The sequence below is a fragment of the Mobula birostris genome, chromosome 20, assembly GCF_030028105.1.
Source record: "Mobula birostris isolate sMobBir1 chromosome 20, sMobBir1.hap1, whole genome shotgun sequence".
NCBI classification, from domain to species: Eukaryota; Metazoa; Chordata; class Chondrichthyes; order Myliobatiformes; family Myliobatidae; genus Mobula; species Mobula birostris.
Window position 1 is genome coordinate 59,902,063 of NC_092389.1, and position 14,405 is coordinate 59,916,467.

General features: G+C 47.4%; 2 protein-coding genes across 2 annotated transcripts; both read right to left on the reverse strand.

Moving 5' to 3' along the window:
• Positions 1 to 310: 310 nt before the first annotated feature.
• LOC140185018 (probable G-protein coupled receptor 139) lies at positions 311 to 1,258 on the reverse strand. Its single transcript, XM_072238244.1, has one exon. The coding sequence runs from the start codon at positions 1,256 to 1,258 to the stop codon at positions 311 to 313; it is 948 nt and encodes a 315-aa protein (XP_072094345.1).
• An 8,260-nt stretch (positions 1,259 to 9,518) lies between these two features.
• On the reverse strand, positions 9,519 to 14,360 carry LOC140185266 (uncharacterized). The gene is made up of 2 exons (XM_072238657.1): positions 14,344 to 14,360; positions 9,519 to 13,274 (listed from the first exon to the last, which is right to left on the reverse strand). Exon 2 carries the CDS (start codon positions 12,727 to 12,729, stop codon positions 11,044 to 11,046), a length of 1,686 nt encoding a protein of 561 aa, XP_072094758.1. The 5' UTR covers positions 12,730 to 13,274; positions 14,344 to 14,360; the 3' UTR covers positions 9,519 to 11,043.
• Positions 14,361 to 14,405: the final 45 nt, after the last annotated feature.

Consider the following 14,405-nt stretch of genomic DNA (forward strand, 5'->3'; position numbering starts at 1 on the left):
AATGGATTTTAGATCTCTGAAACATTAATTAAGGATTAATCACACATTTATTAATGTCAGACAGGCTATTTATACACTACGAATAGATCTGTGGTCCAAAACTTGGGACAGACACTTGTTATGAGGGGATTCATGGGCCCGGTCAAATTTGACCAATACCATACTGTGAAGGTATAGAATATGAACAGGTTGCCTGGGCTAATGTCCCGGAGCTGCCGGTCGATGGGGCAATCTGCCCGGGAATAAGACCTGGGAGATTAGGCGGTTAATGTGAGGAACTGGAGACAACGCGGCCGCCTTTGTCTTGTGCTCAGGACGCGGCTTTGTTAATGAACCGTAGCACCGAGGTGACCGGATATTTCACCACGCTGATCATCTGCTCCCTGAATTTCGACTGAGTCACCGCGTAAATAAATGTGTTCGTGCAGCAGCTGAAATTCCTCAGCAAATAGCCGACAAGATAGAAGATCCATTCCGAATCATTGAAATCGTATCCTTTTCCTGAGATCTGATAATATATGAAATTTACAACCAGTGTCATCCACAGGAGGATGAAGTTGCCGGAGAGGGTGAAGAGTAAAACCACAGACCTCCTCCTGCTCTCCATCTCCGGGTCACTGCGGTTCTCTCCCTTGCTCTGACCCTTCAGCCCCTTACGGACCCGACTGGCCACTAAAATGTGTCTGACTGTCAGAGCGTTGAGCAACAGGATCGCAGCGAAAGGGAGGAACGAAGTTAAAACCGTATCGAACCAATCGTATACTACCCACCCGGGGTCAGTGAAATACTTGTCCATGAGTTTACAGAACCACGGTACATTGTCGATGATCACGCTGGGTTCCTGCGTGAAGTATCGGGGAACATGTCTCTGACAGGACAGTACTCCGGTTAGTGTTAGAACCACAGCCGCAGTTTTCCCGGTGCAATATTTTGTCTTCAGCTTCTGGCGGCAAATGGCGACAAAACGATCAAAAGTGAAAGTGACGGTGAACCAGACAGAACAGTCAGTGGCGGAGAACGTCAGTACTTCGATAACACTGCACACCGGGGTGATGCCCAGAAAACTCCACGGGAAATAATACAATCTGATTCGATACAAAATGACCTCGGTGACAATGGTTAGTAGATCTGCCGCTGCCATGGCCACCAGGTAGCGAGTGGTGCAGGTAGAGAGGCCGCACTTTCCCCGGGACAGGATCACAATCGCCACTAAATTCGCTGGTGAAAGGGAACAGAGTTTGGGAATTACTGAACCCATTCTGCGGGAATTAACACGGGATCGGGTTTCAGCTAATGATCAGGAGTGCTGGAGTCTGTGAATGCTAATGTAACACCAGACACGGCTCACACCCTCTCTGACCTGCTGTCCTCAGAAAACTCAGCATCAGGTGCAGCCAAAAATGAATACAGAAGTGAGGAACACACACAAAATACTGGAGGAACTCGGCATGTCAGGCACCAGACATGGAATTGAACAAACTCCAGTTTCGGGTGGGATCCTTCATCAGGCCGAAGTTGTCCCCCAATTTATGACGGGTCGTAGAGGGAAAGTAGAAATAACTCTGTAATCAGAGGCTGACGGGCTCCATTAATGGATTGATTCTACAGCACAGATGAATTCGATAACACTAGTGAGCAGATGCGTAGCCACTGGTTCTGTGATAAGACCCGATTGTTGACCAATAGACAGTGAAACCCGACTCTGAGAGATTCTAGGGGGAGACGTAAAACACGGGACCAGGTTTTCTCTTTGATCAATAACTCAGAAACAGTGAGCTCTACGATGTAACCCCCCCCCCCCACCCTCTAATCTCACCTTCAGCAGAGCTGCCCGTCGCCAAAACAGGGCCAACTCTAGACAAGCTGTCATTAAAGGCAAGACTAACATTCGAGTCGATACCCTGAGTTTGAGGAGAGACAGAGGTTTAGTTCCGCTTGTTATTAAATGTGAAAATCTGAATGTTGAACTGACAGGATCGATATTTCTGACGGATATTTGTGCAATTATCATCAAGTTAGAAGCTCGTCAAATGATCATAAACAGATTCAAATGGTTAACACACAGAAATACCAAACAGGAATTGCTCTGTCACTCACCAGGAACTCCAATGACGGCAATGAACACGTACAATATTTTCTCCACACTCTCGTACCTAACTAACATTGCAGACATTTACTCTGTCCAGTGTCTGAGCCCCTATGCTGCTAGCGATTTCGCGGAATAAAGTGTTGTGGCACAATATTCCTGGGGTTTTTAATACCATTCAGCTACTCCACAGGGACAGATTTCAACAGATTTAAAAATAAGCATGTTTAAAGTACTTACAAACTGATTACATCAGGCAGGTGCAATCCCCGCGGTGACAGATTGCGATTAATTTAAGCAATCATGTTTAGATCATTTGTGAGAGTTAGTTTGCCCCAAGAAATGTGGCTGAACCTTCCGAAGTGTCTCATCAGTTAAACGTGTTTCCCCTGTAAATATGTACTTCAAAGGAACCATTTGTCATACACACAATATTGCAGTAAATTATGTCATTGTAGCTTATGAAATGTATTGAATCACCCACTATTACTCTTGATATAGATTGTGTTTTAGGAATTCTACCGAGAGGTTCCCCATGAAACTGCCTGTGGGGTTCGTCTGGCACCAAACTCTCACCCTTATACATGGCCAGCAAACTCAGCAGTCTAGTGTGGACGGGAGATTATGTTTTAATCTTATCACCCCGCATATGTCAGAGAACATGGCGGAGGGCTGGAGAGGCGGTTAAGAAAATGTAGTTGTGTGTGTGTGTGTGTGCGTGCGTGTGTGTGTGTGTGTGTGTGTGTGTGTGTGTTTGTTCTGGTGTGTGTGGGGTGCGGTTTGTGTGCGTGTGTGCTTGTATGTCTCTGTGCGTGTGCGTGTGTGTCTGTGTGTGTTTGTCTGTCTTTTTGTCTGTCTATGTGTGTCAGAGTGTTTCTGTGTCTGTGTGTGTGTAGACTCATTGTCTCTGCCTGACCCTGCCTGACTGTACACCTGTCCGTATACTTCGAATTCAGTTTATCCCCCTTCGTTCATTCCCTTCCCATTTGCCTCTGCAAACTGCAGATGCTCTCGAACTCTCATTTCAAACATTTCACAAAATGATTGCCTGAACCATAAAACATTAAGAACAGATTTCAAACTTCAAACTGTATTTACTATTAATGTCTGTACAAATGAAAAAACCCGGAGATTCGTCACAGCTCCAAATCAGCAGACACTCCGGGATGCACACTGGATTATCCCAGAACAAGAATCATGTCGAATAGTTCACAAAACAGCTGCCTCCACCTGGGAAAAGGGCAAGAGCAAATTTCAAAGTCCAAACTCCATTGACTATTGAAGTATCTCTTCATAAAATAACTTTTAGAGTCGTCATACATCTAAACCGTGAGAAACCTGAAATAGATGTGCACCCCCAAATCCATGAGCATGCTCCAAAACCACCGATTCCCCAAAATCCGTGTGCACCCTCAAAGCCGCCATCATTCCCAAATTTCTGCAAACAGTCACAGGAACACCCAAATACGTATGCACCCTGAAATCGGTGAGCACATCCATTTTCAGTGTGCCCCCACATCCGCCGCCACCCTCAAAACCGCATACACCGCAATATTCGCTGACAAACACCCATTTCTGAGCTAAATCCATGTGCTCCCTCATATTCTCCAAATCAGCAGAATCGTCAAATCCGTCTGCACCACCAAACCCGTCTTAGAAACTTACAGGTCAACTTTACAATACACTGACAGTCATAGTCATACATTATCGATCCCGGGGGAAATTGGTTTTCGTTACAGTTGCACCATAAATAATAAATAGTAATAAAACTATAAATAGTTAAATAGTAATATGTAAATTATGCCAGTAAATTATGAAATAAGTCCAGGGCCAGCCTATTGGCTCAAGGTGTCTGACCCTCCAAGGGAGGAGTTGTAAAGTTTGATGGCCACAGGCAGGAATGACTTCCTATGACGCTCTGTGTTGTATCTCGGTGGAATGAGTCTCTGGCTGAATGTACTCCTGTGCCCACCCAGTACATTATGTAGTGGATGGGAGACATTGACCGAGATGGCATGCAACTTGGACAGCATGCTCTTTTCAGCATTCTCTGGTTGCAGCGGAGTTGACTGAGTCTGTTCGAAAGGGGTCGGGGGCCTTGCTGCCTGTTCAGTAGGTCATGGAGAGGATTTGACAGATTGTTCATAATCGATAACAGTTTGTTTAGTGACCTCCACTCCACCACTCACTCGAAAGAGTCAGGCTTCTGGCCAAGGATGGATCCAGCCTTTTTGATCAGATTATTTCGTCTTTTTACATCACCAACACCGATGCTGCTCCCCAACAGAAAACAGCAAAGAAGACTGCACTGGCTACAACAGATTGGTAAAATATCTGCACCAACCTTCCTCACACATTCAAGGATCTCGACTTCCTTAGAAAATAGAGTCTGCTCGTCCCCTTCTTTTAAACAGTCTTTGTGTTGGTTTTCCAGTCGTGTCTTTTGCTGAGGTGAACCCCTAAGTAACTGTACACCTCCGCCACAGTAACCTCTTCCTCCAGAACGTATACAGGACTCGTCACAGACCTCTTCCTCCTAAAATCAATAACCATTTCCCTGGTTTTGGTCTCAGATTGTAATGGTGCTGCAAAATCCCAGACAGCAGGATCATACAGGTCTTCAGTACCCTGGGGCTGATACCGGCAGGGTCAGCAGATGTAGTCTCTCCCCCTGTCTCCTACCCTGACCTACAGTCACTGTCAGACGGGACAGCAGATGTAGTCTCTCCCCCTGTCTCCTACCCTGACCTACAGTCACTGTCAGACGGGTCAGCAGATGTAGTCTCTCCCTCTGTCTCCTACCCTGACCTGCAGTCACTGTCAGACGGGTCAGCAGATGTAGTAGATGAGGTATTCCTCCTCCTACCAGTGTTGAACCTTGCATTTACAGTCTGATACCAGAGATCACCATTAAGACTAAAATCATTTCAGCTGTCTTCCATCCATTGACATTTGCAGAATTTTGACCGTGCGGAAAAGGGAAAGGGTCTGTGTGGGAATATCAAACACAACAGTACATCAGTTCTGCTGTGTCTGTCACTTCACCAGGAATTGAATGTCTTCAGTCCTCGAATGTGGAGCAGGAGATGCTGGAGAAGACAGCACACAGTTGTGACAAGGAAACCCGAATATGTGTACACGTCCGTGATCTGAGCAGATGAACGGCCAGTCAGTTGGTAGTGGTGGGATGTCATTCACGGGCTCTCATTTTGGAAGGGATGCACGAGGACGTTGTACCTGCAGATACACCAGCAAGTTCACACTGGGGAGAGGCCGTTCACCTCCGGGTGTGGGAAAGGATTCATACAAACATCCGATCAGCAGAAATACCGGAGCGGTCACTCGGGGGAGAGCCCATTCACTAGCGGCGAGTGTGGGAAGGGTTCAATCAGTTAATTCAGCGACTGAAGCTCCAGCCATTTCACGCAGGGGGAAGCAGCTGTACACCTGTTCGGAGCGTGGGAAAAGTTTCATTCAGGTAACCCACCTTGAGAGGCTCCAGCGAGTTAACAATCAGTAGAGGCCATACTTCTGTACTGAGTGAGGAAAGAGATTTAATCAGTCATCCCATCTGCTGAAACTCCAGCAACTTCACACCAGGGAGGAAGTTCAGGTCAGCTGTCTGTTAACTGTTTATACACGATGGTGACTAAATCCAGTTGCGAGTTGACGAGAGATAATTGTCAGATTCTGCAGATATTGCAGCAGTTCCTCACACTGAACCCTGGTCACTCAGCATTGCAGGGCTCTGTTAGACCAGAACTCCACACGATATAGGAGCACAATCAGGCCATTTGGCCCATCGAGTGTGCTCTGAGATTTCATCAGCACTCAGTTCCAGTTCATCGCTCAACACCCAATCCAGAATAGCTGATCCCCAGTGTGTTCAACCAGCAGCTGCTCGAAACAGACATCTCGTAGGCATTCTACAAATCTCCCACTCTTGGTAACCAACACTAACCTGATTTTTCTAATTGATATACCCCCATGACTATCGTAACATAGCCCTTTTGACATGCATTTTGTCTCCTGTTGTCATTTATAGACCGCATCCTTACCACGGTTGGAGGTCTGCATATAGATTTTCTCAGGGTCTTGTTACACTTAATGTTTCTTCACTCTACCCACAGAGATTCTACATCTTCCGATCCTGTACCGCCTCTTTTTTGTAATGATTTGATTTCATATTTACCAGCAGAGCCACCCGCCCCTTTGCCTACCTACCTGTCCTTCCGATACAACGTGTCTGCTTGGACGTTAGCTCCGGGTTATAATCTTCTTTCAGCCACGATACGGAGATGTAAACAAATCACACTGTGCTAAAAGTTCACCTCTCTTATTCTGTACACTGTGCATATTCAAACATAACACCCCCAGTCCTGCATTCATCCCCCTTATCGATGTTATCCCACTTTAATGCTGCAACTCATCTCGTTGACTGCAGTTTTGCCCTGACATCAGCCTCTGCTTGCTAGTACTGTCACTGCACACTATCTCTGTTGCCAACCAACTACCTCATCCCCAGCACTCACACTCCGGTTCCCATCCCCCTGACAAGTTATTTTAAACACAAGCTCTAACAAGCCTGCCCACGAGCAAACTGGACCCCGCCAGGTTCAGATACAACCCGTCCTGTTGTACAGATCATTCCATCCCCAGGAGAGATCCCAATGACCCAGAGATCTGATGCAATGCCCCTGCACCAGTTCCTCAGCCACACATTCATCTGCCGCATCATCCTATTCTTACCCAATTTAAAAATGTTGCCTCACCTGGAAGGACTGTTTCTGAGCCAGAATGGAGCTGAGGGAGGAAGTAAATGGGAGCGTGTGGAACTTCCCTCGCTGGCAAGGATATGTTCCAGGAGGGAGATCAGTGGGGGGAGCGGGGTAAGGTAAAGATAGGAAGGTAGGAAGCGGTTTAGACAAGATAACCATGCAAATCGGTCGGGTTATAAAAAATGTCAGCTGGTGTGAGTGTGTTTTGTGAGCCCTGCTACCTGCCACGGTCGGTGTCCTTCTCAGGTCAGCTGTCAGCTATTGCGCCAGTGTGGATGGTGGAGGCTTTACAGGGATGGTAAATGGTGTAGGGGTCAGGCGGGGTTACAAAATGACGATGGGTGTAGGGTAAGAAGGGTTTTCACAGATGGTGAGCACCACGAGGATCGGGGGTGTGCACAGAAATGGGGAGTGACGTAAGGGTTTTCACAGAGGGTGAGGTGTGAAGAATCGGAGGTGTGAACAGAAATGGGGAGTGATGTAAGGGTTTTCACAGAGGGTGAGGTGTGAACAGAAATGGGGAGTGACGTAAGGGTTTTCACAGAGGGTGAGGTGTGAAGGATCGGGGGTGTGAACAGAAATGGGGAGTGATGTAAGGGTTTTCACAGATGGTGAGCACCACAAGGATCGGAGGTGTGAACAGAAATGGGGAGTGACGTAAGGGTTTTCACAGAGGGTGAGGTGTGAAGGATCGGAGGTGTTAACAGAAATGGGGAGTGATGTAAGGGTTTTCACAGAGGGTGAGGTGTGAAGGATCGGGGGTGTGAACAGAAATGGGGAGTGGTGTAAGGGTTTTCACAGAGGGTGAGGTGTGAAGGATCGGAGGTGTGAACAGAAATGGGGAGTGACGTAAGGGTTTTCACAGAGGGTGAGGTGTGAAGGATCGGGGGTGTGCACAGAAATGGGGAGTGACGTAAGGGTTTTCACAGAGGGTGAGGTGTGAAGGATCGGAGGTGTGAACAGAAATGGGGAGTGACGTAAGTGTTTTCACAGAGGGTGAGGTGTGAAGGATCGGGGGTGTTAACAGAAATGGGGAGTGATGTAAGGGTTTTCACAGAGGGTGAGGTGTGAACAGAAATGGGGAGTGACGTAAGGGTTTTCACAGAGGGTGAGGTGTGAAGGATCGGGGGTGTGAACAGAAATGGGGAGTGATGTAAGGGTTTTCACAGATGGTGAGGTGTGAAGGATCGGGGGTGTGAACAGAAATGGGGAGTGATGTAAGGGTTTTCACAGAGGGTGAGGTGCGAAGGATCGGGGGTGTGAACAGAAATGGGGAGTGATGTAAGGGTTTTCACAGAGGGTGAGGTGTGAAGGATCGGGGGTGTTAACAGAAATGGGGAGTGACGTAAGGGTTTTCACAGAGGGCCGCAAGGTTCGGAGGTGTGAACAGAAATGGGGAGTGATGCAAGGGTTTTCACAGAGGGCGAGGTGTAAAGGAATGCTTCTCCACCACTGGGGAAACGTACTTCACTTGTCGGACCAAAATGGCATTTCTTTCTGTAACAAAATGGAACCTGTATTGCATCAGAGTGCTTTGCTAATAATCTTGGTGCAACATGATGCTGATGGTACCTGAGCACTTGATTGCAGAACCTCAGCTGTGTGACTGGAAGAATGCCAAACATTGTTTCAGCAGACAACAGAATGCACCCTGTCCTTCAACTTGTGTCCAAAGGGGTGATGGTATTGTTTCTTTTTGATAAAGCTATTACCAGCATTTGGGCAGTGCTAGTCTTCCCTTGCTGCAAGGAAACATAAAGGCACTTATGACTGATCCACTCTGAGTTAATTGTTATTGGTTACCAGACGCGGTGAAAAGGTGCTTAACGTCATCTGCTACCTGGACACTCACTCTTACCTGCACCCGCACCTTACTCCCCACCGCTTCGCCATCTCAACACTATACAACAATTCAGTAGAAACTGAAATACCCATTCCGTCCATTGAGTCTTCTCCACCATGCGATCACGGCTATTGGATGTTCCCTCTGAACCCCACGCTGCTGCCTTCTAGCGGTCACCTTTGACACCCTTATTAATCAACAATCCACCATTTACTTACGTGAAGTCCATTACGCCACTGGTGTTTGGGGCAGCAATGAGGAGATTGCAGAAGAGGTTCACCAGGATGTTGTGTGGATTGGAATCATGAGCTACTGTGTGAGGAGAGTTTGGACAAACTTGGGCTGTTTTCTCTGGAGAGGAGGAGGCTTAGGGTGACCTGATAGAACTTGATAAGATTACGAAAGATCTCGACAGAGTAGATAGCTGACATTATTAACCTTCTGTGCCACAATGTCTAATACCAGAGATCATGCATTTAGAGAGGAGGGACCCGTGGAATTCATTACCATGGACGGCTCAGAGGCCAAGTCATCCTGTTTAGTTAAAGCATATATTGACCGGTGCTTGATTAGTAAAGGCATCAAAGGTTATGGGGAGAAGGCAGGAGAATGATGTTGTGAAGGAAAATAAAAGACACTGGGATAGCGACGGAAAGAGGAAACTTTAGAGGGAGGCGCGTCAAGCACAGACAGACGGGACAGACTCAGATAGAGGTTCTTGTCTGGCACGGAGGAATGGGGCTGAACACCGGTTCATTTTCCACTCCTGGACCTTCACTGAGACCATTTTTCATCAGTACATGTTTCTCAAACAATACATTTCAATGTACAAGTTCAACATAAATTTATTATCAAACTGTGTTAACCAGCTGCTTTCGAACACTTCACAAAATGTTTGCAAGGTAACTCAATGCCCACCCCCAGCCTGGGGTCAGGAATGGGACCAATTCCAGAGGGAGAGGGCTGGGTGAGTCTGGGACTTTGTGAAGGAGCCCTAACTCCAAACTCCTCATTTCCCTTCCTCTTCTCACTCCCCTCCCTCACACTCCACTGCATGTGTTTGTGAGATAGAGAGAGACCTGCCTGCCCACTCACCCTCCAACAACGATGCCCCCTCTCCCCAACGCACTCACACTCCTGTGCACACTGCAATCCCTGTGGGCTGAATTGATCCAAAAATGTTATGTCCTCCCTCTTGCTCCAACTCCTTAGCCACGTGTTAAACTGTTTCTCCTTCCTACTCCTGGCACATGGCATGGATGGCAGTCCTGAGATCACAGCCCTGGATGAGTTGTCTCTTTACTTAGCACCTCACTAACTGAACTTCCTTTGCAGAACCTTGTTAGTCTACCCCTCTTCCCATCTGAGCCTTAGAACCATACCAAGTGCCAGAGACCCTACAGCTGTGACTTCCCTTTGTGAGGTCATCCCCCCATCCCAACAGCATCTAAGGTGATATATGTGTTGTTCAGGGGGATGGCCACAGGGGTGCACTGCACTCACTGTTTTACCCCTTTCTCCTCCCTGACTGTCACCCAGTTTCTTGTGCTGTCACCTTGGGTGCAACTGCCTCTCTATATGTCCTACCTATCACCCCTTCAGCCTCCCGAATGGTCTGGGGTTCATCCAGTTCCAGCTCCAACTCCTCAATGTGGATCATTCGGAGCTGAAGCCGGATGCCCTTCTCACAGGTGTAGTTACCAGGGACACAGGAGGGTCCCCTGCCTTCCCACATCCTGCCAGAGGAGCTTTCCACTATCCTGCCTGGCATCTCGACTGTTCTCACTGAGCAAATGTAAAGAAGGGGGCAAAAAAAAGTTCCACCTCCAGCATAATTTTGCCTTCTCTGATTGAAGGCTCTCCTCACTGAAACCTCAAAGTCTCCGCTCCAACTTTGTCCACTCTAACATGGGCCACTCCTCTTGCTCCTGCCTAACATTAAGTTATTTTTGATAATAAATCCTGTACACTGATTGGCCACTGCTCAAAGCTTTAATAAATACCGTCCTGAGCCACTGCCATTAATACTCAATTGTCAAACCTGAGTGAATCACATCCTCTCAAGCTTCTGATCTCTCCGATTAACGATGGGTCAAAGCCCGGCAGGGTGACACAAGGATGAATGACTGATTGAAACCCATCCCACATTCAGAGCAGGTGACCACCCTCACCACAGTGTGAACCCGCCACTGTCTCTGCAGTGTGGATGAGTGTGTGAATGCCTTCCCACAGTCTGAGCAGGTCAACGTCCTCTCACTGCTGAAACAGTCTGGTGTGTCGTTAGGTGAGATGTCTGAGTGAATCTCTTCCGACAATCTGAGGAAGGTGAACAGTTTCTACCCACTGTGAACTCGCTGATGTTTTTTCAATTGAGATGACTGAGTGAATGCCTTCCCACAGTCAGAGCAGGTGAACGGCCTCTCCCCAGTGTGAATGAACTGGTGTGTCAGTAATTGAGTGGAACTAGTGAATGCCTTCCCACATTCAGAGCAGGTGAATGGCCTCTCCCCAGTGTGAACTCGTTGATGTTCATTCAGTTGAGATGACCGACTGAATTCCTTCCCACAGTCTGAGCAGTTGAAAGGTTTCTCCCCAGTGTGAATTCGCTGATGTTCCTTCAATTGCGAAGACCGAGTGAATCCTTTCCCACATTCAGAGCAGGTGAACGGTTTCTCCCCAGTGTGAACTCGCTGATGCACTTTGAAGTCAGATGACCGAATGAATTCCTTCCCACAGACTGAGCGGGTGAATGGTTTCTCCCCAGTGTGAACTAATTGGTGTGTCAGTAGGTGAGAAGATCGAGTGAATCTCTTCCCACATTCGGCGCAGGTGAATAGCTTCTCCCCGGTATGAAGTCGTTGATGCACTTTCAGGTCCGATGACCGTGCAAATTCTTTTCCACAATCTGAACAGGTGAATGGTTTCTCTCCAGTGTGAACTCGTTGATGTACTTTTAAGTCAGATGACCGTTTGAATTCTTTCCCACAATCTGAGCAGGTGTATGGCTTCTGCCCAGTGTGAATTCGCTGGTGAATTTTCAAGTCAGATGACCGTGTGAATCCCTTCCCACAAACTGAGCAGATGAATGGTTTCTCCCCAGTGTGAACAAACTGATGTTTCTTTAGTTGAACTGACCGAGTGAATCCCTTCCCACAGTCTGAGCAGGTGAATGGCTTCTCCCCAGTGTGAATTCGATAGTGCTTCACAAGTGTGGATGACTGAGTGAATCTCTTCCCACATTCAGAGCAGCAGAATGGTTTCTCTCCGGTGTGAACTCGCTGATGTACCTTCGGTTGAAATGACCGAGCAAATCCTTTCCTACATTCAGAGCAGATGAACGGCCTATCCCCAGTGTGAACAAACTGATGTTCCTTCAGCTGAGATAACCGAGTGAATCTCTTCCCACATTCAGAGCATGTGAAAGGCCTCTGCCCAGTGTGAACTAACTGGTGTCTCAGTAGGTGAGATGGTCGAGTGAACCCCCTCCCACAGTCTGAGCAAGTGAATGGCCACTCTTCAGTGTGAACTAACTGATGTTCCTTTAGTTGAGCTGAATGAGTGAATCCCTTCCCACAGTCTGAGCAGGTGAACGGCCTCTCACCAGTGTGAACTCTGAAGTGCTTCACAAGGGTGGATGACTGAGTGAATCCCTTCCCACATTCAGAACAGCTGAACGGCCACTCCCCCGTGTGAACTAACTGGTGAGTCAGTAGGTGATTTGACCGAGTGAATCCCTTTCCACATTCAGAACACGTGAATGGTCTGTCCCAGGTGTGAACTAACTGGTGTGTCAGTAGGTGAGATGACTGAGTGAATCCTTTCCCACAGTCTGAGCAGGTGAATGGCCTCTCCCCAGTGTGAACTCGCTGGTGCCTCTGAAGTGTGGATGAGTGAGTGAATCCCTTCCCGCAGTCTGTGCAGGTGAACGGCATCTTCTCAGTGTGAACCCGCTGGTGTTCGTTCAGTGGAGATGACTGAGTGAATCCTTTCCCACATTCAGAGCTGGTAAATGACTTTTCCATGCTGTAAACTTGCTGGTGTCACTGTGGTGTGTTTAAGTGTGTAAATGCCTTCCCACACTCGCAGCAGGTCAATATCTTCTGAGCGCTGAATTTTTGGATATATCTTTCACATCAATGACAGAATGAATTACTTCCCACAGTCAGAACAGGTGGAGCATCTCACTATGGTGTGAAATTGCTCATCTATCTTCAGGCTGGATGACTGAGCAGTTCCCCTCCTACACACAGAACAGGTGAAAGTCAGATATTTGAATCGCTTGTAGAATCAATGCAGTTGAACTGATCTCCAGTGAACAAATGCTGGTGTGTTCTCAGCTCCCGGTTCCAGTGAATAACACTGAGTTACAACAGAAAACTTCATTTCAGACACAAAATACATTTCCAGTTTGGATGAGATACTTCTTCATCTCCAAGGATCGACAACAGATGTGTTGTTGTTGCAAAGACAATATTTGCTCACTCCTTAAATATCCATTCAGAGACAGCAAAACTGACGTGCTGCTGTGTTTGAGATCCCCGTGCACAAGTGTTCTGGCATTTTAAACCTGTAAAAATATTTGCAAAAGATATCAGTGGATGAAGGACAATATTTCAAGTGAGATTTTAGTCTGTCATGAGCTCCAGCATCACAATGTTAGAAAGTTCACCTCAAGTTGGAGCCAAAGGGTTAGTAATGTACTGTAGATTTCTATGTTTATCTATGAACTCCTCATCTTCTAACTGGGCTAGGATCAGGCATCCTAACTGACCAGAAAATTCTCTGATTGTATTCCTGTCTGGATGAGAATGGGCTATTTCTGCCCTCAATTAACCTGTGACTTGGCTCAATTTGTCTCTGTCCTTTGGTATTATTTCAAGTTCTGGTCATGTTCCACAACATTACAAAGAGCCTTTGTTACTACGTGTCTGATCCTGGAGATTTTCTAATTCCTCGGATCCCCTCTCCCGAGCTGATTGACAGAGATGAACCCATCGATGGCAATGCCAATTAATATGAAGGGGAGGGCAGCAGTTTTTCGAGTGTGGCACTTTTGTGATGTGAAAGTCAGAAGTCACTTGTCATCGAAGACAAACATGTTTCGTGTCCTTATTTACCCGGAGAAAACAAAAGCTGACGGAATGTGTCCCCCACCCCCCCCCCACAATTCAGCACTAAATGACATTTTCACTGACCGGAAGGTAGACTATTCATCCGAGATTAACTTGAACTATATTTTTGTTCCGAGTTCTTAATCCTCGGATTGAAATAGCTGGAGCTTGGCAGTAGTTGGGAGATACATCCACCCACAGCATTTCCTCCGCCTGTACCGCGACAAGGCTGGCAATTTCACCCATGGCTGCCTCTTTACCCAGAATGCCGGAGGAACCAGAAACCTGTCTACTCGCTGTGCAATGATCCAGCGATGCGCATGCGCCGCAGGGCTGGCTGCGGCTACAGCGCTCATCAGACGAAAGGTCCCTGGGGCTCGAGTACAGATTGTGGGGCTGAGAAAGAGGGAAAGCATCGGGGCTGCTGCGGAGTGTAGAACCAGTATGGCCGGAGCTCAAAGTAATTGTACTTCAGTCGTGGTTCGAACACCGGTGATTAATTTCCCACCCGGATCATCCTCCTACCTGCGGCCGATCCTCCTGAGCCTCTCGTCTACTGAGCGCATGCGCGATATCCGGGATTAGCT

What these genes read in the sequence shown, in the direction of transcription:
- LOC140185266 (XM_072238657.1), bottom strand. Translation starts at nt 12,729, where the DNA reads ATGGAAAAGTCATTTACCAGCTCTGAATGTGGGAAAGGATTCACTCAG.
- LOC140185018 (XM_072238244.1), bottom strand. Translation starts at nt 1,258, where the DNA reads ATGGGTTCAGTAATTCCCAAACTCTGTTCCCTTTCACCAGCGAATTTA.